This window comes from Anser brachyrhynchus, assembly GCF_964034855.1.
Source record: "Anser brachyrhynchus genome assembly, chromosome: 19".
NCBI classification, from domain to species: Eukaryota; Metazoa; Chordata; class Aves; order Anseriformes; family Anatidae; genus Anser; species Anser brachyrhynchus.
The window spans coordinates 10015497-10040557 of NC_137712.1; the positions used below are offsets into that span (position 1 = coordinate 10015497).

At 47.1% G+C, this 25061-nt stretch overlaps 1 protein-coding gene across 14 annotated transcripts in view; it reads right to left on the reverse strand.

Annotated features, from left to right (window-relative positions):
- Window positions 1–25061, reverse strand: part of LOC308180364 (voltage-dependent N-type calcium channel subunit alpha-1B-like) — a 283793-nt gene that overhangs the window by 154916 nt on the left and 103816 nt on the right. For all 14 annotated transcript variants that reach the window (XM_080561843.1, XM_080561849.1, XM_080561844.1 and 11 more), the window contains 2 exons: window positions 24820–24972; window positions 20407–20594 (listed from right to left, as the gene is read on the reverse strand). In XM_080561843.1, coding sequence (XP_080417969.1) covers window positions 20407–20594; window positions 24820–24972 — 341 coding nt within the window. The remainder of the gene's footprint in view (window positions 1–20406; window positions 20595–24819; window positions 24973–25061) is intronic.

Below are 25061 nucleotides of genomic sequence, written 5' to 3' on the forward strand. Positions count from 1 at the left end.
ACCAAGGTGGCAGCGCTCGTGCTACCGGCTGGAGCAAACGCTCCCGATTCAGCGAGGCGGGGAACTGCCATCAGCCAGGCAAGGGGCGCTGGAAAACCCAAAAGGAAGAGCTGGAGGAAGGGAACAGACGGGAGAAGGGAAACCACATAAACATGCAAAGAGAGTGCAGTAGGTTCATTGCTGCCAAATGATCGTTTATCATTTATTTATTCATTTGAAGCCCAAACTTGGCGACAGATCTGCAATTCCATGCCACGATCAAAGCCCTTAAAATGAAATGTGCTGAAATACGACTAATTAACCACCCTCCTCTGAGCGCTCGCTAGACTGCCTTATGCTCAGGGCAGGGCAGGGCCTTGCTCTGGTAGTCCTTTCTCACACAGGGATCCAGGACAAGCCAGAAGACAAAACACCGGACACAAAGGTGAGCAGAATAACCCTCTCGAGAAAGCAGAGCCTTCACGGACATGCAGCATCTTTCCCAGTGCTCCCAAACACACTTGAACCCAAGCAGAGTTTACAGCAGCTGCTCTGCCATGGTGAGGTGCTTTCACAAATCAAAGCTGGGAGCTGCCAGGAAAACCAAACTCCTGTCCTCCAGGCACCTCCCCGTGCAGAGCAACTGGGTCTCGGGCTACGGCCCACCTCCAGGCTTGCTCATTAAGCAGGATGAGCCAAAAGATCAAATCAATTTTTATGTTCCAGCTGAAATACTTCACCGGAGTAATGCCTGGCTGACTGTCGGTGCCATTTGATCCTAACCACAGGTCTAAGCCACCAGGGAAGAAGCAGAAACAAAACACTTCTAATGATGCACCAGATTTACATTGGGAAACAGCAGGGCTTACAGGAGAGCTCCCTCGCTGCTCACCTGCTGATAGCAGCCACAGGGCTCTTCACAAGCACCACCTGAGCAGTGCCCAAAGCGAGCTGAAGGCTTGCTCCAGGAGCACCCCGGGCACAGGGACCGAGCACTTTGTGTCCATTAAACTTGGCAGCTTCAGACTCCCACGGGACACAGGCTGCACAGGGGGAAACTCAGGCACGGGAAGTCCAAGGGACAATTTGGGGTCACGGTGGAAGGCAGGACCCAGAGGTCTGTTTGTTCTGCATCCAAAGCCCATAAAAACCGTCCATCCACTGCAGTGCTCTTCCCAACAAGCCCAGCTGCACCACGCAGCAGGATGGCCCAGGGCACAGCAGGATGCCCCAGGACAACCTTGGCTTTAGCCGCCTGGGGACTCTCTCCTCTCCTTCGCACAGCACCGAGCACACTGACAACATCCCCGAGCAGCAACACCATGGCTGGCTATCTGCGGAGATAAATGGGTGAATACTGTCACCTGTAACAAATGCAGAAGCTAAAAGGTTTCTGTCACGCTGGGAGATTAATGCCCTGAGCTCCCAATAAAGCCAAAGGGAACAGAGCGTGCTCCAGCAAAGCACGAGGAGCCCCGTGCAGCCCGTCCAACAGCAGAGGAAGGCCGGTGCTAAAGCTCGCTTTGTCTCCCAGACACAGAGAGCAGTTCAGCCACTGCTTCGTTATGCTAATGAGATGGCAGCTGCATCTAATTATTAATTCATTTAAAGGTATGTTTTGAAGCAACCAACTTGAAAGCAGCCTACTGCTGCTTGCAATGTGCTGTGGAGAGCAGAAATGTTTTTGTGCTACCTTTTGGCTTCCTTTCTGCAGCCCTGGCCATGACCCTAGCTCTGGGGCAAGCAGGGAGGCAAAGCCCTGTGTTTGGCTGCCCTGAAGGGTTTTTTCATGTTGTTGGAGCTTCTTGCTGCTGCAGCGGCTCTGTCCCAGCCCGCCCCAGCCCATCACCACCATAGGACTTCTCCAGCCAGCACAGGTCAGCCAAACCCTCCCTGCTCAGCCATCCCTCCCCATCCTGGCAGCACACCACCAGCTCTGCGGGGACCCTTCCTAAATCCAGCTCTGCGCTCCCTGTGGCTGGGGCATCACCAGGGCCCTCACAGCCCATCAGCCTTGCAGCCTAATCCAGGCTCCAAGGGGGGCCGATCAGAGGGAGCAGATGTGCTCGGGCAGGGGAAGCAGCACGTAAACGCTGCAGCGCTTCCTTGCCAGCACGGCTCCCACCAGAAGTGGGAAAACTGCAACAGCCTCTGCAGAAAGAGACCCACAGCCCCGAGGAAGGGAAGCCTGTGCGGTTCCTACCAGGGCTGCTTAATCACGGTTTGAATCAGCGATGAGCTCCTGGTTCTGGAATCCCAAAACGATGAACGTGCATTAAGTGACTTTTGGTTTACACGCAGCCTTGCAAACAGGCAAGTTACTGCCTCTGTTCGGATGGTGGCAAACCTGAGGTTTTGGGAGATTTACAGACTGAAAATTAGAGCAAGTCAAACAAGGAATAATCCCCCAAATCCTATCCCCCTCTTTTCTCTAAGCAGACAGCACAGCTGCCCACACGTTCCCACACTCCTCCAGCTTCTACAACAGAACCTAAATCTGTATTTCACGTGGGAGGCGGATGGGGGATTCCCACACAGCCAGGCTTTTGTGCCGCCTCCCAGCAGCCAGCAAATCGAACACTAAAGCCATGGCCCGGGGGTGAACCTGAGTCCCGAGGGATCTGCAATCTGGAGCTGACAGCTCCTTGGAGCTGGTGCGAACAGAAGACCTGCCACCGCTTTGCACTGCCCACAGCCCCATTCAGCACATGCCAAGCAGCGCTAGCGCATGTTTAAATAACAACCTCTTCAAATAAGCTATTAAACGCTGCTGTACCTGATTAAATCCTCTTGGGCAACACAAAAGCAGCAGAACAACAAAGACCTTTGCCATAGGAAAATGCCTGGTGGCACAAGGCAGGGATTCTGAATACCCTATTTGTAGACTGTCATGCTACAGTGAACCTAAGCAATAAAATCTCACTTTTCAGCTTCTGATTTCCCAGTTTTTAATCAAAATACAATCATTCTAATTGCCTCTCTCCCCAAATCATCACCGTCTCCACTTGCAGCCCCTTTATACCTGTGCTGAGAGGGAAAGAGAGCTCAGGGATGCCCACACGTCCTACGCCAGACCAACTCAGTCACCACAGATCCTCATGGGAATACACCGACCTTATTGTAAACTTATAATTAACAAATTATACAGACCTCCTAATGACTTGGACCTGCTTTGAGGAAGCCACTGCAGGTTGGGATGTCGGTGCAGGCCAGCTGCCTCGTACCACCCATGCAGCAGCGCCCAGCCCTCCGTGGCATCCTCCTTTCTGTGCCCGTGCCCCCATGAGTGCAGCCACCATGACGCAAGAGCACTCCCTGCTCGCAGCCAGAGCTACAGAAATGCTGCAAAGCTTCACGGCTCGGAGATGAATGCCCTTCTGCCACTGCTGCGGGTGGGAGGCACCTCTGGAGGCAGCACTGAACAGAGGAGCTGCACAGCCTTCACACCAAGCCCCTCTGCCACTGCTTGAGGGCAGCCAAAATACTGTCATAGGCGTTCATCTGTTGACTTTGCAACTTTAAATGAGACCTTTAACGGCAGCATCTACAGAGGTGTAAAGTCACAGACCATCATCCACACACAAGCATCACCCTGGATGCAGACCCTGAACAACGTGCAGGTTGGTCCTGCCTGTGGACTTCCAGCTAGGGTTCCCTGGCTGCCTAAACCAGCTTGAGAGCCCAAAGCAGCTGCTAGAAACCCATTTACCCTTAGAATGACTCCACCTTTTTTTTTTTTTTTTTTAAACAGTAAACAAGCAAACCACCACCCTTTTCTAAACACAGAGCCATTCTGCTGCTTACATCTTTCTTTTTTCAGCCACTTCGGGCAAGAATCACAACCCTGAAGTAATTGCCCCACGCCTCCAAGGAAGACTTTGTTCTGTCCCATCCTTCAGCATATTCTCTGTCGATACGAAAAACAAGCAATTAGCAGACTAACATACAAACCTTGGAAATGTTTCCAGAGTAGGGTTCGATAAAGAAGGGATCTAATTTGACAGATACAGCCAAAGCTGAAACAACACAGACCTTAACTATTTACTATGATTTTAATCAAAATGTGTAGTACGCCTAAAGTTCACTCTTTAATTTAACCAATGCCTGACATATATGGGGCAATTAAAGTGCAATCTTCCCTTAAATAAGTTATTTAGCATTGGGGAAAACTCTCAGCTGTCTTTGACAGATGAACTTTATTTACCTTTCATCTGATTTTTCACAATTCTCTCTTCACAGCTTCTGTTAATTAGCAACACTTTATGTTTGATTTATTTCTGTTTCCATTCTTAGGATTAGGTGAACAGAGAAATTTCCAGGAACAAAGCGGAATCAAAACCACGTAAAGCATGTGCAATCAGCACATGGAGCCCTGCTCTGTCCAGCACATTTCCTCCAGGCACCAAATTACGCCTGCTGAGCTCTTCATCAGAGTAAGACCTTGCACAAGATGGCATTAAGGCAGCAAACCCAAATTTGCTGTGAAAGGCTTTTCTTAGTTCAGTCTGTGGAATTAATGACTACCCAGTCTATTTGCAAAAACAGTCACAGACTCAAACGAAGCTTAATGTGGCTACTTCTCTAGGATGCTACGTGGTCCACGCTACCATAGCATCAGTTTGCAGTTACGGAAAGTAACAAGTGCTTTCACAGATGGACAGTGAGGCACATAGGCTTCACGTGAACTTAACAGGACCAAGTCCAAATCCAACTCTCTGAAGTCCTTGAATACATACCTGTGGGAAAGCATAAGCTTTGTCTATTCAAGGCAAGAAATATTCATTGTTATTTGAGCTATATTTTTAACTGGAATCCCTGCTGGAAAGTCTGGACCCTGTTCAACTGAAATCTCTAGAGATGACAGATCTGCACCAAAATCCAGCCTAGTCGACTGCAGACCCATGCATTCAGCAGAACATGAGAGATTTGGTTAGAATCTCAAAAAACAAAACAAAAAACACCACCAACAACCCTCAAGCCTAAAACCTAGCAGGCTATCAAATAGCTTTATTGTATTCTATGTTTTATTTTCAACAAAGATGGTCACAAAACAGTTCTCAAAATACTGTAACCCTCAGAAATAAGCTTAGGGGACTAGGAAATAGTCAACGGGGCTTCATCTCTTTCAGCAGAGCTTTGAAACATTTTTTTTTCCTCTATTCCATGTACTTAGTTATCAGAAAAGTTATTAATTTATTTTCAAACATTTATTTTTCTCCCTTTTTTCCTCCCTTCCCTTCCCTATCTCTCTGCATCAACTGAAAACAGAAGGAAAAAAATAAAATTTTAAAAAGGCTTTCATCATTTAAATCTTGTACATCTCTTTTCACCCAGAAATACCAACAACCCCTGCACTGAGGACAACTTTATTTCTATTCCCAGCTTTACAGAAGGTGAAATAGGGTCACAGGAAGGTGAGAGGAAAGCTGCTTCCACATTTCCCAGTAGACCAGTAGGAGAATCAGGAGAGAAAACTACCTTAAGTTCTGACCCCATGTTCTGGTTCATCACATAAAATATCAGAATCTGCAAAATAGTCATTTATTATTTTTTTTTTTTGATAGTTTCTCCTTAAATTCAATCTTGGCACAAAGTCAGCCCGCTAACTTTAGTTACTGACTTTCAGATGTTATGGTCCATTTGCAGAGAGCATCTGGTATTTAGCTCTGCAGGGACTTGACAGCCAGGGAGTGCTGGCGATTGACCCTTCTGAGCAAAATTAAATTGGCAGAGAGGTGCACGTCCGATTGATGCTCAGGGGTTGTACTACCCACAGGAGGCAGATGACAGAGCACCTGCCTGGTGTGCTCATCTGTGTGAAGGAGAAAACTAAAATGGGTTGGTTAATGAAATTAGTGGTCGGCCCAAATCACACTCCTGCACATGCTGCATGCACTGAGACAGAGTTGGACTGGGATTCAGATGATCTTGAGCATCTCTCTGTTTGGGATCAGTGGGATCAGGTCCATTCAGGTGCCCCTGCACGTAGAGGAAGTGATTCAAAATGGAAGAGCCCCAGGCCAGCAAGCTGCAGAGAAATCTGGAGTCAGGAATAAACACTGGTGGTTTTGTCTGCTTACCTGTGTTTTGAGGCAAACTCCCTAACTGGAGGTCTCCATGTGTGCCCTGGGCTGGACAGGATCTCAGGAAGCCCTAAAGTCCATCTGAGGTCCAGCTAACAACCAAAGGTTGGAGGATCTTCCTGTCTCCCCCTCTACCCCATTACAATTGCGCCTTCTGTGCCTCTACAGCAGCTCCCACGTGGGTTTTGGATTTTGGGGCAGAGGATGTGTTTTCTGGGGGGGCCTTTGGGATGGGATAGCTGTTGTCCTGAGGGTCAGCAGTTGCAAGAAAAGCATTTAAAGAGCCCACTGCCCCCCTGCACTTTTTACATTTAACATTGGCCAAAACAAATCAAATCCCGCATACAATGCCTGCTCAAAGTGAACTCTCTGGGAAGAGGTGCTCTAAACTCCTGGCACATCTACACCCAAATCAGCGTTGCTGAGAATACCCTCTCCTTCACAGAAGATGTTTGAGTTATTCCACTCTAACTTTTTACCGTCAGGATATGGGTCATCCTACCACACTGTTGTAAGAAAACAATAATCCACCTTGTTCAAAGCCCCTGGCTACTGCTTGGATCCATCCGTAACTCCTGGTGCCCAAGTGGGCGTCAGAAAAAAAATAAAAATATCCACAACTCCTCTGAGTCTCACAACACTAAAAACAATGACGGTTTGAAATGGAGATCATCCTTCTGCCCCCCTAAAAAGGGGGTCACTTGCACCCAGCACTGCAGTCACCTGATATGTAGAGGAGCAGAACAGTTATTCACTGCTAGAATCAAAATCCAGAATATTTCACAACCTGCAGACAAAGTCAAACTGCTCATGGCTTGAAACAACACAGAATCAGCCTCAACTGCAGAATTTAAAAGCCTTGGCAGCACCAGCTATGCTGAGACACCAGGCCTGGCATTAGCTCTTGTCCTCTTGGCCCAAGAGCCCTACCAAACCTGTAAGAAGCTTGGGGTGCTAAAGTTAAAGAATCCCTTTGGAGGTTTTGGTGGAAGCATACCGATAGACAATTAGCACTTTGGGTTTCAATGCTTTAGGATTCAAATTTTCTAGCTTTTCTTTCCAATGATGAGAGCTAAAATGTCCCAAATAGAGAGGAAGTGAGTTATGATTCTCTCAAGCACATAATTCCAGGAACTGGGCTTTCAGAGGAAAGCATCCAAATGCACAAAATCAACTCAAATAACAGAAGATGACCCTTGGAAAAATCCTCAAAGCTTGCAGCATTAAAATTTTGCTAGGATATTGCTAACCACATACAAACATGTACTAAGTACAGTTGTTGCACGCAGTAATAATGTTAATTCAACCAAATTAAAATAGCAGCTAAATTCCTCTCTGTTTCTCCCCCTACCCTTTCCAAAGGCGCACAGAGATGGGGAGACTGAAAAAGCAAAAATGCTGATGGTTTATGCCTTGATCTGAAGGCTTATGGCACCAATAAATCAATACATAAATATGCTAACAGGATTTCTTGATAAAAAATTCGTTCTATCCTCTGATAGTGTGGACTCACTCGGCTGCTTTATTCATGAGTGTGCCTGCCTGCCCAGTGCTGTGAAAGCCTCATTCACTGTCAAAAATTACAGGCAGGCCAAGGGACTCTACCCACTTATTTTTATTAATCTCTTTTTTTTTTTTTTTTAAAACAGGTTTGGACTTTAATGATGAATGTGAACTAGGTCTAAGCAACTCCTATTGGAAACAGGCAATGCGTGTTCATGCTAAGGAAGGTCAGACCTATGGTGGAGTACCTAGGACAAAGCTCTACCCCAGCAATCATGCAACCAACTACCCCGTGAACCACCCTGGGCGGTCACAGCACAGAACTTGTCAGCAACATGCGTTTTACATGTGAGAGCATCTTCTTCGTGGTCACACAGCAAGCTCGCAGCACAACAATGAACAGAGCCCAGAATGCCTGAAGTTGTAACCAGAGCCACCCAAATGCAGCTCACGGGCTGCTTGCAGCCTCCCAATCCTGCAGCTCCCATCTGGCTGTGGGTCTTCAGATATGACAGCAGACACAGGCACTGTATCACCAGTGATCCATGGTCCACCCAGCAGCATCACGGGGCATCTGCACCAAGCCGCACCCATTTATCTCAAAGCCCTCAAAAGCAACGTCTAGCAAATAAAAAACCTTCCCTACCTGCACTCAATATTCTCTGTAAGTTTAAATGTCAAATTATTGGTAAAACCAAGTAATTCAAATAGTTTCACCTACACGTGACTCAAACAGAAATGTTAATGGGCAGTCAATTCCTCCAGCAAAACTTCAGAGCAATCTATTATTAAAACTAGCACTGCAGAAGCCTCACATTATTGTCTTCAAGTCTCTTTTCTCTGAGCACACAGCCAAGTCCTGCTTTCTGGGAAGGAGGAGGCCTTGTGTCACCAGGTGCCCACAGAAGGAGAGCACAGAGGCTGCTGGAGTTGGGCTGTGGAGAGTTTCAGGAGTGGTTTCTCCTTGAAAAACAGGCACTGCTTTGGAGTTGGGGATTCTTGGAAAGCAAGAGTGCTTTGTATGTCACTCACTGCTTGAAAAGACTCATGCATAAGTAAAGTTACTCTTAGAACGAATCCAGGGTTCCCTTGAAGCTTTTTCTTCTGCTGAGAAACCAACCATCAAGGCTTCAGGTACCTTTTATCTTTCATCACATAGCCAAATTTGACCCTAAAAGCACTCTTAAAGTCACAAGGAGGGCAGAATGCACAAAATTATGCACGCACAGACATGACACGTTTAGAGTCTAGTTGCTCAAGGATATGTGCAATATTCACATAAGGATAAAGATACATTCAGACCACGATATGACTTTTGTTGGTGTGGTGAGATGATGGAGAACAAACTTTCCCTCCTACTCAGCAACCCCTGTGGCCTGTACCCCTAAGTCAACAGGACAGAGACAGTCACATGGACTGATTCCCAGAACACTTAAAGAAACCAATACTCAATCATTTTCCGACAATGACCATGGGAAATTGTGGATCAATGCCCGAAATCACTGCAGATAATGGCAGTCCTCAGAATAATGCACAGGCTTGCTTGTCATCTTAAATGTAGATCTAGAGTCTTCCTGAAAGAATAAAGCCTATATACCTCAAGCACTGATTTTCCCTCCAAACATCGCAGGCAAAACCTTCCCAAGAAATTTTCAATACCAGAAAACTGTTTAAATGAATTAAATTCTTGATTCTGTTGCATGAAATATGAACAATAGACTATTGTACATGTGCATTCCTCGGCAGAGAATTGGGTTTGTGCAGAGCATGGATCTGTTTGGGTCAGGCCACCTTCTCATTTTGTCTTCTAATGAGAATAGCTTTAGCTGTACAGCTTCTTCTCTAGTCCATTATAAGCAAAATATATACTTGAAGATCTCTCTACAGCCCACAGAAAGAGCTAGAGCTGAGAGTTTGGCCACACAAACTTCAAAACACAGCAAAATCTCCAAGTCCAACAGTTCTTTGTTAATGCAAAACCTACTGCTCAGGGCAGGAGTCCAAAACTGTTTTATCACCACCTTTTTCCTGCTTCAGACAAAAAAAGTGGTAGTTGGTCAAGATCCTTTCTGCTCCACCTAAAGATGTTTCACGAGGTTTTATGTAGACTTTGTAAAAAGGGAAGGATTGTCTGCTAAAGGAAGAATACATATTTTTTGTTAACCATGAGACTTGCCAGATTGTTCCACATTTGAATGAAAACTGTGAGATTCCAAATCTTAAGTGTGAAATTATTTACTATGATATAAATTCATTAAATCTGCAGAAAATTATGAAACCGGCCCAAAGCTCTTCTCCATATTCCAAGAGTGTTCACTGGGAGGGGCCCTCATGGGCCAACCAGCCAAAGATTTTGCCACAGACCACGTTCACAAACAAACTAACCCTAAAACAAACACATACCCAGCTTTTCGGTCACGTTGATCAGCAGATGACTTATTAAAAGCCAGATGAGTTCAAACGCTTACACCTGTCCTGCTGGGAAGCATCTTGTCAAGAAAGCTGGAAATATCCTTTCATTTTTTTTGGTCTTGGCTTCCTCCCATGCCGTACAGAGCAGCTGTGCAAGCCTGGTCTCTGCCAGAAGGTCTCGCCACACTTTAGGTTGTCCCGATAATTACTCCCTGGTCCTGCGAGGAGCTGACCGACCTCTGGCCAGCGAGCTCAACGCCTGACTGTGGCACCACAAGCCCTGCGTGGCATAATTGCTCCAAATGTACCTGCTTCTCTGTTGAGAAACAAATAAGCATATGTTTTTAATCCACCTAAATGACAACCGTTTTAATCTAGATAAATGGCAGCATAACAGCCAGTTCAATGGGCTATACCCTGAGCTCCTGCAAACCCACGCAGACGCTCTCACTTCACCAGGACTTTTCATTTTGGACAGCAGGTAAGGCAGATGTAGAGTTGCTCTTATTTCATGAGCATGTTGCTTTCCACACTTGCTGGGCAATTTCCTCCCGTAAGAGAGCTGCAGAGTGTTTGCTGGACTTTGGCACAAGAATATTGTTGGAAAGAGCATCTGGATGAAAATCCCACTTGAAAGTCCCTGTAGCCCTGGGAATGTTACCTGCTGGAGGAGAAAGGAGGAGGGAGGCTGGCATCTCTCAATTGAAGGCAGGCAAAGGAGAACGATGGCACTTTCTGCCAAAGAGCACCTTCAGCTTGCACCTTGTTGCAGCACCCTCGCGAAACACGCCAACAGGTTGCCCAGAGCATCTCTGCCCCAACAGGCTGTTCCCTGCCTCTCTACCACTGACACAACGCAGGAAACAGCCCCAAAACCACCATCTGTGCAGTTTTCTATGCCCAGTACCTCCAGCCTCTCTTGCAACTGCACACTGAGAACCCTGCTCATCCTACTGCCAAGCTGCCTGGAGACAACACCATGACCCCAGGACACCAGCGCTGGACCCATTACTGCAGCCTGGCTTGGAGCTGCTTCTGTTCATCTCCTGTGCCCCAGAGTATGTTGTCTGGAGGTCAAAGAACAAAGACATTCTCCTGAAGCCCATGCACATCCAGCATCTTCTGCAGTAGCACCTAGCTGCAGATATTTTGGGTTGCCGTAGGGTTTACAAGAGCAAAAAAGTCCTCGCTTTTTTTTTTTTTTTTCTTTTAAAGAAGTGTTCTGTTATTCTCTTCCACTTCAACCACAGATGTAGCAGTCATGGCATAAACAGGCTGGCATGCTTCTGAAAGCACCCAGCTGCCTTTATTTCCCTTTGTAGGAAACCAATTGTTGAGCATGTAAGAGAGCTGCTTGTACCCTCGCTGCTGTAATGTTGTCAAGCTGCAAGTGAATTTCTTCAGCTGGAGTTTTCACTTCTTGGCAAGCACAGATGATTAAGCTGTTGTTTGGAGAGATTTTAATTTCTTTTCAGAGAGCAATTGCTCCGTTGAAAGGGCTCTTTAAGTTTGTATGATGTATGTCACTCTCCTGCTCTGTATGTTAAACGTCTCCCATTAAAGCCTGGGGGTGGCTGCCCCACAGTCGTTTGGAACATATCTTCACTGAGACGTTAAAGAAAATGCAGAAAATTCAGTGAGGAACTTAAACCCTGTCTCAACTTTACACGTTTGTTCAAGTGGTTTTCTGAGCAGGGTAATCTGCTGAATCAGGGCTGAAACGTCCAACCCTTTTAGCCTTAGAGAGAACTTCCATGTGGCACGGGGTCAGACAGTCTGTTTTTCCAGACAGATGGAGACCCGGGCACGGTCAGAGAAATGCATCAAACCTGTCTTGGCATCTAGACATTTCAAAGCCATTTTAGCCTTAGACAATCTCCCCATTTTCTATTGTAACAACTTTGGATTTAAACAAAACTTTCTGGATGAGGAAGCGCGCAACGCACGCCATACAGTAATACTGCATCTCTTAAAGATCTGGGACTCCAGCCCTTTGGCAAACAGGCCCTACAGCCCTCCAAAATCCAGTAGGAGGGGGAGGGAAGCAAGAATAAATGGATATCGGCCAAGGCAGAACTAAGAGCAGAAGTCTGTTGTACAGACAGGTCATCATCCCCCGAGGACCCACCAGGTGTGCAGATTCCTCCATTTACCACAGAGGTTTGTTTCAGGAGCCAGCAGAGAAATTCAACTGAGCAGGTAAAGGTTGTGCTGCTCATTCTGTGATCTCCACGGGATTTTCAGCTGAGCTACAAGCCTGCTGATGAATGCACCAATTTATTATACTGCTATATATTTTACACATCCAACTAGGTCTCATTAGTAACAAACACGCTACCCGAACGCCTGGTGTTGAATCTTTCTCGGGGGAAATGCAAGGGAGAAATCCAATCCACCTTCTGCTCAAGAGCATGATGCTCAGGATGGTTTGGACATGGAGTTCCACGGAGGGTTTTAAGACATGAAGAAGTTTAGTTATTTTCACATTGCCTTTAGGTTTCTGCTTAGCAGCAGGACACAAACAGTAGGTGGTTCTGTTTATAAAAGAATTTTTGAAATCTGGGAAAGATGCTGAGGACTATGTGACTGTCGCAATCAAATGATAATAACAATCTAAATGAATGAACATTGACCTAAAAGATTCATTTTCCTACACAGTAACAATCCTCCCCACTACTCAAACCAAACGTATATTGCAAAAACACAATGAGGATGGAACAGGCTTAAATTGAGCAGGAAGCATGGCTGAAATCCACACCTCTATAACCAGCGGGAAGAAGGTCTATGCACCGACCCATCCAAGACCCCAGAAGAGGTATAAATGGGGCATGGACAATGCCCTGACCACCTGCAGGCTCTCTCCATCAGGATGAGTTTCACACATGGCAAAGCTGCAGCCAGAACTTCCTGCGTGGTTTTGTGCTTGAATTAAAGGCTTAGCTACTCTGTTCTGTGCCTTTCTTACATGGGCTTGGTCATTCCTAGGTAGGTCCCCACCTCCAGCAGACTTCCAGTACCAGTTCTGAACAAGAACTGATCCACAGCCCCTGTTGAACAGTAGGGAACAAGGAAGGCTTCTCCCTTCTTCTCTCCCAGCTCTATTTTACTACCTCAAAAATCCTGCACTCGGAGCTGCTGCCAGACTCTTGGCTCCCTGCTTTTCATCCTGTCACTGCTGCCAAATTTTCCTGCAAGCGATCGGTCATACCAAAACCCCAGAAATCAACACTACCCCCACAGCAGCAGTGAGAGGCTGGGAGTTATCCATCACCCTTGTGTGCACATAGAAAATGGCTGATTCTTATTAGCAGATTACAGTCATCCTAACTGAATAGTAAATACAATTTAACACTAACAACATTAGGGGATTTTCCCTTCTCTATGACACTGCAGGGAGGAAAAGAGCACGAGCACATCCACGCAGCACCTAAGCCTGGCACAGCAGCTCAGCTCCCACGTCCACTGAGTGCCCGACTCCAGCACGTGTTACACGTGCACTGCCAGCTCTGCCACCACTGCTTGGACCTGGGCATCTCCCTCGGCTCTCAGCACATTTCCCAGAGCAACTTCACGCTGATGGTAAAAGTTTAGCATCGTTGAACACCAAGTCCCAGGGATGATCTGTCCCCTAGACAGTGCTATGGGGAGTTTTACACTATATACTTACGTACTCCCTACACTCACATTCCAGCTTTTAGGCAAACGCTGTGTTCACGCAGCATTTCAGCTCATGCAACACATTTCAGAAAGCCAAAGTGAAGGCAGAGCATCCTTTTTTAATGCTGCGCTGTGGTACAGGTGCTAAAGCCACACTCTTTGGCTTTGGGGGCGCTGTGCTTTTCCAGCCCCAGGTCCTGGCACCCCAGATTTAGGTGGAGCAGATCTTGCCCCTCAGGCACAACACTGACTGCGGAACAGAAAAGAAACCTTATCAGAAAGGTGCTGTATGATTCAGAATGGCAAAACAAAACTTTCCTTTATCCTTATTCTTCCTGCTGAAAACGTAAAGAAAGTATGTTAGCCAATATTTTTCCCCTTATCCTGGCTGGCTATGCTTTTGCTGGCTAAACAGTTTTATCCCTTGATGCGTTAATTCAGAACAAGGAGAGCTGATGCACACACACAAAGCATGAGCACAGGAGGCTGAACCATCACAAACCCCCTCAGCCAACGCAGGCTGCCAGCCCCAGGACATGCAACCAGCACCGTAAACAAAGCCTCATTTACCCTCATCCAGCTCAGTATCTAGCTGTTAGGGATTTGTGCTTTGTAGACTGGCTGCAGGTCACTGCTAACAGCCAGCAGTACGTTAGGCGATTTAGGAGAGAGGAGCGATTTCAAAGCCACCTCCACTGAGTCCCACAGGGTTTGCTGTTGCACTTGCTGCTACACCAAAGTAGGCATGACAGTCGTGCATTAGCAAAGGCAAGTGCATTACCTCAGAGGAAACCACAATCGTGAGCGAATGGCCAGCAAAAAGCCACTTTTAAGCCTTAACTGACAGGTTTAAGAGGTGCCTGAAAGCACAGGGGCTCTCCGGGCAAGGAAGAATTTCACAAGCAGGCAACAAGCCAGGAGGAACCTTAACACCAAGCCTCCAAGGTGAAGGGATGCCGTTTTATGATATTTGGGTAAAACCGATTCTCTTCTGCCCCTACATTTCCAGCTCATCCACCACCTATGGTTGGGCTGGAAATGGAACAATAATTACATCCTGACCTTCCCTTTCTGTATCCTTATACGAATCAGGAAATTGAAAGACAGAAAAGAGAATGAAAAATACCAAGTGAATCATAAGCTATTCTAAATTCAGTGAGGGTATAGTTCTAGTTAGGATCCAATTTAGGGTAAACTTACATTTTATTTGAACTGCTCATTCCTACTTACAAGCATATTAGGTTAGGCCCAGTCCACAGTCTTGAAATACCCACTGGACACTAATATTTGACAGTAGGAAATAGAAGAAACAGGAAAATCTCTTGCCATTAAGATCAAAAGAGAGTGAGTGTACTCTTTGACATTTTTCCTTTCCTGCAAGGAGTCCCTGTTTTGCAAAGCAAATTCCACCATGTATCTTTGAGCTCCTGCAGAGGAAAGATAAAAGGTGAAAACCCAGCTCTTTCAAAGTCAACATCAAGACTTCTACCAGCTTGAGGTCTGACCCATGATTTTCTGTAGGAGAACTGGGACCACAAAGCTCCAAACCACGCTCCTCAGCTCCTTGGAAACTCAACCCACACCCCCACTGCGAAGGCATGGCTGCACCCACAGAGGGGTACGTATGGGTAGCGTGAGCAGGGCTGGCTGTGTAATGACCACAGAGCAGAGCTCAAAAACCTTCCAAAACCCCTGAGTATATAACAAAAAGCATTGAGCCCCAGCTAACCACGGCTATGGTATTATGTCTAGTGTAGCTATCTCATCTAAGGTTACCAATGTCTCTCTCGCATCCAGTTACAGGCTCAGTAGAGTAATCGATGCTGTTACATACGGCAGTAAAGCAGCATTTTACATGGGGGAGTTTGTAGGCAGGCACAAGACTTCTCTGCGTTTTCTCACTTTGTAAAACATTGTGAAGTCCCCACAATAATCAGGATCAAAGGCAGGAGTGTGTCTTATGATAGATGAGAAGGTCTTGCACGGGAAAATCTGGGAATCATTGCTATAGAGAGAAAACCAGGAATCACACTATCATCTCTTTAAAAAGTTTTATACCTCCTAACACAGCCTATATTAACAGTTTGCAAGAGAAGAATCACCATCATTCTCAAAAGCTAAGCACAATCAAGATGATCCAAAATACCATTAGAGAACTATACATGGAGGAAGGTCAGGACAGATTTGCTTTAAGCAGAGTCTTCTTGAGAGCTTTATCTGCCCTGGTTTTAAAGGGCTCACGTGCCAGGGGCACCGTATTTTCTCTTGCTGAACATCTGCATTATTTTACCCCCCCTCTGTATACGTGTCCGCAGTACTTAGCCTCAGTTTTCTTTACCTTGTCCCTGCATCTTGGTCTGCCAACAACTTGGAGGCCATCACTGGGGGTGTTCTCCCTCAGCAGTGCTAACATCAGCCAGCTATGCTTACAGCATGAGAACAAGTGAGAACAACTTTATGAGCACTAATTAATACATTTACATAGCAGTCCCAAGAGACAATCTGCTCACCAATTACTACTTCTCATCACAATAACGGTGCTCTAAGGCACAAGTGAAGCAGACACCACAACCCCTGCTGTTTTACGTCACTCCCAGCCCTAGTGTGATGCTCCAGGTGAACTTTTCTTACCATGGGAAGGACCTATCCTGAGCAGCAGAGGCACGCCGAGCCCCGTATCAGCACCACCAAAGCGGGATGCAGAATGGTTGCATCAGCCCGGTGCAGGGGCTGGGCTGCTCCACGTTGCTGAGAGGCACATTGTCTCTAGACTGCCGTGGGACTAAACTAGTCCCAGTTGCAGCTAAAAATAAAAATAAAAGGGGTTGCTACTCCAGAGCACCTTGTACTTGAACAGCATTGCTGCCCACAGCAACTGGTGCCCTAGGTAGACTTTCCCTAGTTTCCCAATCCAGAAGATGCTCTGCCTGTACTTCAGGGATCTCTGATCTGTCTGCACTGGATTACACTGAAAACAAAACAAAACAAAAACAAAAACTGTTCACAACACCAGACTGTGACATTTAGTCCTCTCACTGTGGGGAAAAAAATAATAATAATTTATTCTGTTTTAATGTATTTCCAGATCATGCTGAAAGCCTAGAATGCACTTCATTTGCAAGAGAAACGGTGCTTCCTTGTCTCCTGTCCTCAGGACACAGCAGCTTCCCTAAATCACCTGTTGCTCCTTGGACCTCTTTGAGTAGAAACAGGCCACAGCTGACAAACCTGCAGCTCACAGAAGCGCTTGTTTGGAGATATTGCTCTGATGCTATTGCACTGCTGATTCAGCAGGGAGTTTTCCCCAGCTTATTCTCAAAGCATTTCACCTGATTGATGATTCAGTCTTTTTGCTTCGAGCATAAATCACCTTCCAGATAAAGGCTTGCTAGAAAGCTTTCTTTGGCCCTAATTAAAATGAAACTCCATGAAAGTCTAAACAGCAGATCAGCAAGGAAAAACTGGGCTGAGATTTGTGAACTAGTATTCTCCCTGACCTCCTAATTTCTCAATTTATCACAGGAGAAGGAGCAAATATTCGCAAGGTAGATTACTTAATGCAAAGCCTTGCCTTTGATGGTATTTTTCTCTAAATCTGCATGAAGGCTGTATCCGTACCACCTGTGAAGTCATCTCAATCCTTTGGAAATGACTAAAAAGTCCTCGCGAAGAACCTCCCACTGGAGCCTTTGGAAAGACCTGAGCCAAACCATCCAACTCAAGCCCACGCTTCCTCTTTTGTGAGCATCAGTCTGCAGCAAACTCCTCAGCTTGCCTGTTGCCACCACAGACCTAGCAGACTTATTTTTCTGTCTCAGAGCTGCTTTCAGGACGGAGCCAGCTCTGTCCCTTGGTTAAGTTACTGTTGAACTGGTGAAGCATGTCTCACCCTGCGACTGACCCCAGCCATCACGACTGCAAAGAAAAAAAATGAGCTGCTCTTAGCACCCCACAGCAAAGGTCATAGCAGGAAAAGAGGAGCAATAGCAAAGCCCCATTGATGCAGAGCCATCAATCTCTCACTGTTTTGCAGAAGGAAATGAATGGCCCATTAAGGAAGCAGTCTGTAACCTCAACTTCCCCATAATGGGTCTCAGTCCTAGACTGCCTGGCATCGAAGGGATTTCAGCTCTAAGAATGGACCCCGTGCAGGGCCATCTGCTTTAACAGCAGGAAGGGAAAGGGTTTGCAAAGCAAGGCAACAAACCTACCCTAGCCAAGCATGCCCAGCCTGTGGCAGTGGTCATACAATAGCTGGGTTAAGGCTGAGCCTGAGGAGGATCTGGTCAGGTTTCTAGTTAGCAGCACAAGAAACACCAGCTTTTTTCCTTATTAATGCATAGTCACAGTTTACACAGACTGCATCTTGTGGTCCCACTGCCTTTTGCAAATCTTAAGCAACACATTGAAAGCAGGTTCGTAGCTCAGCTCTGACACCTGGGGAATGGAGGTTTCCTTGAGGAGACCAGAGGCTGGGGCTAGCAGGAAAATTCACTTTATCACTGCAAAATTTTTCTGAATGCGAGGCGCAACATCTTATGATAATCCAGTATGGGTCCAGTAGGAACCCAGCTGATTCCAACAGCATTACTGACAAGCACATGCAGGGCTGAGCAGTGCTGGAAGGACTGGACTTTGCACTGCTGCTACCTCTGCATCCACAGACACTCGCCATACCAGGCTTGCAGTCATTGCTGCAGCAAGCTTTGGGCTTTTGTTTCATTTTTACATTTGACAAACCTAGAGTGGGCACGGAATAAACCAAGCTAAAAGCCAAGCAGCCAGAAAACAGATGACTGAAGCTGTGAAAAAGTTAAGGACTGTACAAAGTGGATCTTCTCTCCACCCACACCTTTTCTTGGCTGCTAACCTGCAAAAGCACAGCCAGCTCTTCAGCAAGCAGAGCAGCACAGGACGGGGTGGGTCTGCAAGGGAGGGCCAAGGAAGAGGGCAGAGCTGGCTGCTGGTGTCGGCTGTGTGCAGCCTGCCAAGCGGTCCAGTAACACTGCACACTGCTCATCCTCCACCCAGAGATGTGAGCCCACCAACCATTACAACCTAACCCGGGGTCCGAGGCAAGACCTGGCACTGTACAACAAATATGTACTGCATCTCATCCAGGCATCTGTTTCCAATTAGATTAATGGACATCTAAAATGATACTATAATAATTTTCAAAGCAACCCCCAAAATCAATATCCCAATACTAAGCTCTGTTTTTTTTTGTTTTTTTTGTTTTTTCTCGTGTATGGTACAAAAGGCAGTTTGGGAGAAGATGATCTAATACACCACGTATTGATTAATCAATTCCAACCAGGATGCTAATGGGCTTTTCTTACAACAGTTGGCAGTAGAAGGAGGCAGTGGGATTGTTGAATGAGAGTAGGAGAAACCGGTTGTGTGATGAAGTTTCAGGGCAAGGGGAGGGCATGCAATGGGGAAACGAGCCCTTCTTGAGATCACTCTAGGGCAAAGACTTGGAAGAAATGGAGGAACTGAGCAACAAATGGTAAAGGTAATAAATCAGATATATTGGCTTCAAACACAGCAGAATTGTACCTTGCAATTTACTGTGGTTGATATTAATAATACTCTCCTGTTGCTACAGAAACCCTCACAGGAAGGTCTGCAAACGAGCCCAGCATGGGCCCAGAGTCTATAATGAAGTAGACTGAATATTTTGTCGTCCTACCGGCCACTGAAATGATCTATTAATGCCTATTCCAGTTATTTTTCCACATTAGCAGTTTTGTCTAAGACAGGGTGGGGTAATTCAGATCATCCACACATAGCTGTCTCACCACCTGTCCCCATACAGTCAACAGCAGCAGCTGCTGTAGGCATACATTGCTAAATCATCATCATTGCTAAATTATCATCATTCCTAAAGTGAGTTGGAAAGTGCTCTCTCCTTCGTGCCCCTGGACTTGACAAAGTCCTTTACTACCACAGAAAATGAGAGTACAAACCAGACAGGCCATCCCCCAGAGCTGTTACACCCGCTGTGGAAATATTGGAAATATGGGAAGATCCAAGCAAAGCATGAAGCTGGGGACAACAGGTCTGCGACAGGCACACAGGCCCCTGCTGACTCCCAGAGAGAGGCTGGGCACACTTCACAAAAAAATAGGATACAGTTGCTGGAAACCAGCTGGAGGGATCTATTCCCAGCCTGTGTAAATCACCTCCTGGCCCACAAAGAAGGCAAGGATTAGGAGCTTGCCTCAGTACAGGGCACCTCAAAAGCATAAGTACAAATTACAGACACAAGCGACAGCATTACGCTACCAGAAATACAAAGTCATTCAGTTGTTGTGAAACGTCTGGGGTTATTGCACTTTTTTAAGAAGGAGAGCAATAAAGCTGACCAAGAGGTTTTGACCTTGAGTGGTTGCAACAGTCGTGGTTCCGGCTGGCCGGAGGTGGAGGCAGCAGAGGCCCTACCGACACAATTCAGCCTGGCGTATCTTCTCGTTAGCCAGGGTCGTGCCAGGCATGAAGGTGATGGATAGGGCTTTGTAAAATTCTACTGATGTTGCCAAAATTAGTACTGAATCTCCACGCAAAAATCCAGCCCTCACTGTTCATTGCTGCAGATTACAATGCCCATCACGAAGGCTAGACCCAACCGAGAGAGGAAACCTTCAGGTGCTAATCAATATGAAAAAAAAAAAAGGCACGAACTGACTTCTTTTTTCCTGCAAACCATTCTCAAACTAGTGCAAGCGGGACCAGCAGCCCCAGAGTCCCACAGCCCCATCAGCAGACTCACGTTGTAGAGGATGTCGGTCCACCCCTCCATGGTGATGCACTGGAAGACGGTGAGCACAGCGAAGAGGATGTTGTCGAAGTTGGTGATGCCGTAGTTGGGCCCTTGCCAGTACTCCCTGCAGGTGGTCCCAATCTCGCACTGCCTGGCGGGGGGCTCCTCTCCGCAAGGAAAATCTCCCACCTCGTCGCCTGCAGAGGAGAGCAGAGGGGAGAAAGAGTCACCGACCAAAGCCAGGCAGGCAGCTGGTGCTGCCGTGTCCTCCTTGTGCCATCACATGAGGCTGGTTTGTATTTCAGGCTTCCTTGTGTCATCTCTGGGCATGTAAAAGATGTTACACTCACGTGAGCATTTATACAGTGCCATGCTGTAAGGGGGCAGTTTAACAGCAGGGTGGAGCAGAGCTAACCCCAAAGCGCCCAAGATTGACAATGAATTCTTCAGCCATGTCATATGTAGAATCACAGAACCATGATCATCTAGGCTGGAAAAGACGTTCAAGATCAGCTTGTCCAACTTGACCTATTGAGTTCCATCACTAAATCATGTCTGTTAGTGCCACAAATGAAAAACACCATGAAAAACAACAACAAAACAAAAATAAATAAAAACAAACAAACAAACACCACAGCACAGTAAAATAAAAACAAAGGCATGGGAACGGTGCACACACAGAGACACTGAGACATCCATACACCTTCATACAGCCTAGCTAAGTGCTAAACATTGGCACTACAACATTAAAACAAAAGGCAGGTTCTGCACCAGTGCCTTACACAAGAGCTGCTTGCGGAGAGCCCCAGAGCTGTCCAGACGCTGGACCACAGCTGCATGGGGAGCCTCCGGCTGCGTTACAAGGCAGCACCACCACAGCAGCCCCTGAGCTGGACCAACAGCTCCAGCCCCTCTGTAAGCTTTGTGTTTCTGCCCAAAGGGCAACGCTGGCAGGGAAAGCATCCAGCTACCAGCTTGTCTGCAGCAGGGATGGGGTCACTGCACTGAGTTTTGGTTCAGACCCAGCGAAGCAAGGGAGAAAAAGTCTGTCGTGGTTCAGGACCTCCAGGGATGGCCAAAGGAGTGGCCCATGTCTTCCAGGGCCAGCTGTGAAGCATTGCAGCCCTCCAGAGACATCGTGAGCACCAACAGAGAGCAGTTTGAAAACCCAGCACTTTATTTTTCTAAAGTAAATAAATACACTAAGCGATGTTCCTATTTACACAGGGATGCAATTCTGGAAATATTAAATGGTTTTAAAAGTGACATGTTATGGTAATGGAGCAGCAAACTCCACAAAATCAAATTCACCAGGGGGGAAACAAAATCAGCGCTAACAATAATTAGGAGTAATCATTCCATAGAGCAAAGCCTGCAGGAGGAAAACAAGACCGTCACTGGCTGCAGGACACGTGCGCGCGCGTGCGACCTTTTTCTGTTGACTCAACACCTTAATGCAGGGCATCTCTCCCCAGCTCCCATATGGGTCACCACAGGCTTTCGTAAGGGCTTGGTGAGACAGGGCTGCACAAAGAAAACACCAAATCTGGCTCTTGCAGACCGTTCGTGAGCGTGCCTTAACAAAGAATCCAGTTTTCTCTCTGTTTGGCCTTTTGTTACCAGATAATGCTCTGAAAATGCAATGCGCGTCCTTGTTCTTTTTGAGAGAGAGATGCTGATGGACCAGAACTGGTCCCTGCTCCCACGGCTGGGGAAGAGACAGGAGGAAAGGGGAGTGTCAAGGAAAAAAGGGGGGAATAAACGGGATGTCCTTCTTTCCTACAGCAGCTTCAGGGTGCTTGGGCTGGGTGAGGAGCTGCAGAGGGCAGTCGCTTAAAAACCCTGTGTCAGCAGAGTAGGCTGCATGGAGGATGCAGGGAGAGGAAAGCAAGTCAGGCACTGGAAAAAGCACAGCCAATACTTTTTTTTTTTTACCCATTTTTCATCAAAATTAAGAGGTGTTTTCACTAGCTCAGAACAGTCTGTCCATCTGAGCGGCAGCAGCCCTGAACGACCCGTTTGCCGTATTTTGGTCCCCAGCATCCCTCTGGTGCAGACTGTTACTGACCTACCCAGGGCTCCTGGGCTGTAGCAACATTTACTGCTGACACCTCCACTCGGTTCCCTGCACAGTGAGCTGAAGTCACGGCTGGTACCACTCATCTGGCTCCCGATTCCAGGGAAAATCTCCAGAGTTCGCTCACTTTGGGGATTTAGAACAGAAACCAGCGTGAGCAAGTCCTCATCCGCTCATTTGCTACCCCTTGACAGAGGCATCTCTTTAATGAGGTTCACATTTCCATGCTGAAGTCAGCCTTTGGAGCCCGTGGTATCGGGCCTGGGCTTGTTAATGCACCTCTTCGGAGCCGACGAGCACTTAGGACTGAAGGGCTGGGCTGACGGCACCGCGGGATGCTCCGCTGCTCTGCTCACAGGGGACCGCAGCGCCAGGAAGCCTCGCCGCCCTGCCTTTCCAGAAACACCACCGCGCCGTTTCCTGCGCAGCGGGTCGAATCGATCCCCGTAATTCGCCCAACAACAGGCGCATTGCCCCTCGAGAAAAGCAGGGGCAGTGCCCGTAAGCGCAGGCGCCTTCTGCACCGCCGGCCCGCGCTGCTGCCGAGCCTCCAGGTGCCGCGATGCCGCGATGCAAGGTGCGCGGCAGCATCTTCTGGCTGTGCTCCCAACTCCTAGCTGGGCCCCCCAGCAAGCAGCAGCCACTTACACACAATTTGTACACGTGGCAAATCTGTCCTCAGCCCCCAGCTCGGCACGGAGACCTCAGCCTTCACCGAGGTCAGAGAGCTGTTTGCAGAGAACACGAACAGCACTGGGGTTTATCTTTCCATATCGAGTTAACAAGTTTCTGGAGGGGCAAATAAATAAATAAATCGTTCTTTTGCCCGCTGGCGACAGTCACCGCAGCAGAGAACGAGGCGCAGAGCCCAGCACTCCCAGCCTGCAGCCACCACCTGCAAACCAGGGATGCGAGAACTCACCCATCTCGTTCTGGGGCTGCAATTCAACAGATCTGAAAACGCCCCTTGAAATCGCAAACCTGTTCAGAAGTGCTTTCTCCTTCACCACCTCAGCGAGAACGCTGCTACGTCCTACACACCAGTGCTGTCACCGGTGTTATTCCTCTGGGATCGCTGCGGTAGCCTGAGACGTCGCAGTGAGCTGAGACCTCTTCTGCTTGGCACCAAACACGCGCACACCAAAAAGATTTCCCTCTCCTGCAAATCCAGCCTGAAAATTCATTTCTTCCAGGAAGCACCGTGTTTTGCTCACAAGCAACCTCTAAACACCCGACTGTCCTTTACAAGTTGTGTTCTGTTTCGCTAATGAACATAGACAAGAAAACAATTTCTCCCTGCTTTTGCAAAGCTCTGTGTAAACTGAATACATTAAACTGTTTCCATGTTGTTGTTTGTTATAAAGCCTTGCGAAGGATGCCCAGAGATTTGGCTGGGATGTTCTTTTATTACCATTTGAATGCATATAAATAAATCAATATGAAGACCTATTAGTGATAATCACTGAAAATACAAGACTGTGCTTTAAAGACAGTCAATTATACCTTAAATTGCAATCTTTTGGAGACAGGAACAATATTTCCATCTGTGGATAGTCCAGATAATCAGCACATATTAGCACTACTCTAACAGAAATATTAAAAAATTACATGGGGAAAAAATGGCTTTTGTTTGTCTGTGTGCTTTTAAATTGAAACAAATTCGACGAGCCTGAGCACCTGCTGTGCTGCCAAGGCTGCACGGTGCCCCCTCACCAGACCCTCTTCCTATTCACCTTCATGACCGCTCCCTGCCCTGCTCTGTTTGAAGGACATTTTCATCCCTTCTCCATCATGGGGCCCCTTGCCTTCCATTTATTTACCTTTTCTTTTTTTATTTTCCTTTGCTTGCTCCCAGTCTTTCCACCCTTTCCGATCTCACTGATGTTCTCATACCCTAGAAACCTTCCAAGGAAATTTCCCAGTCAGAAAACTGTTCAGAAAGTGAAACCCACTGAAAACATGACCAGAGACCAACAAACTAGACTAAAACCCACCCTTCAACAAGCTGGAACCACGGGAATTTTTTCTGCACGTCTGTAATGAAAAACAAGTCTCCCACACCAGGAGGTCCTAAGCACCTTCATCTCACTCTTGTGTGGACTGACAGCAACCCACCAGCATCAAGGCTGGGTGTAAAAGTGATGGAAGGACCTGTCCCAGTGCTTGTAGGGTGAGCAAAAGTCAGGTAAAGACAGAGGGAATACAGCAAACGTTGAGAAGGAAAAGCAATGTAAGAGCAGGATGGAGAAAAGGATCTTTTGGAGACGGAAAGCATCCCGATGAGGTGATGGGGCCTGGAAGCGTCACGACAATCCGCTGGGATGGCAGCAAAGCCCCAGTCTCACCTGTCTCGTTGGAGAAGCAGGTTTTGTGAAACTTCCCCATGTAGAACTCCAGCCCGATGATGGCAAACATCACGATGGCGAAGAAGAGGAGCAGCCCGATCTGAAGCAGGGGCACCATCGCCTTCATGATGGACTTGAGGACAACCTGCAAACCTGTGGGGCGGGGAGAAACAGGTAGTCAGCGAGGGACGGAAAACAAGGGTTGGAGCAGGAAATAAGGGGGTGTCTAAGGGCAAGATTAG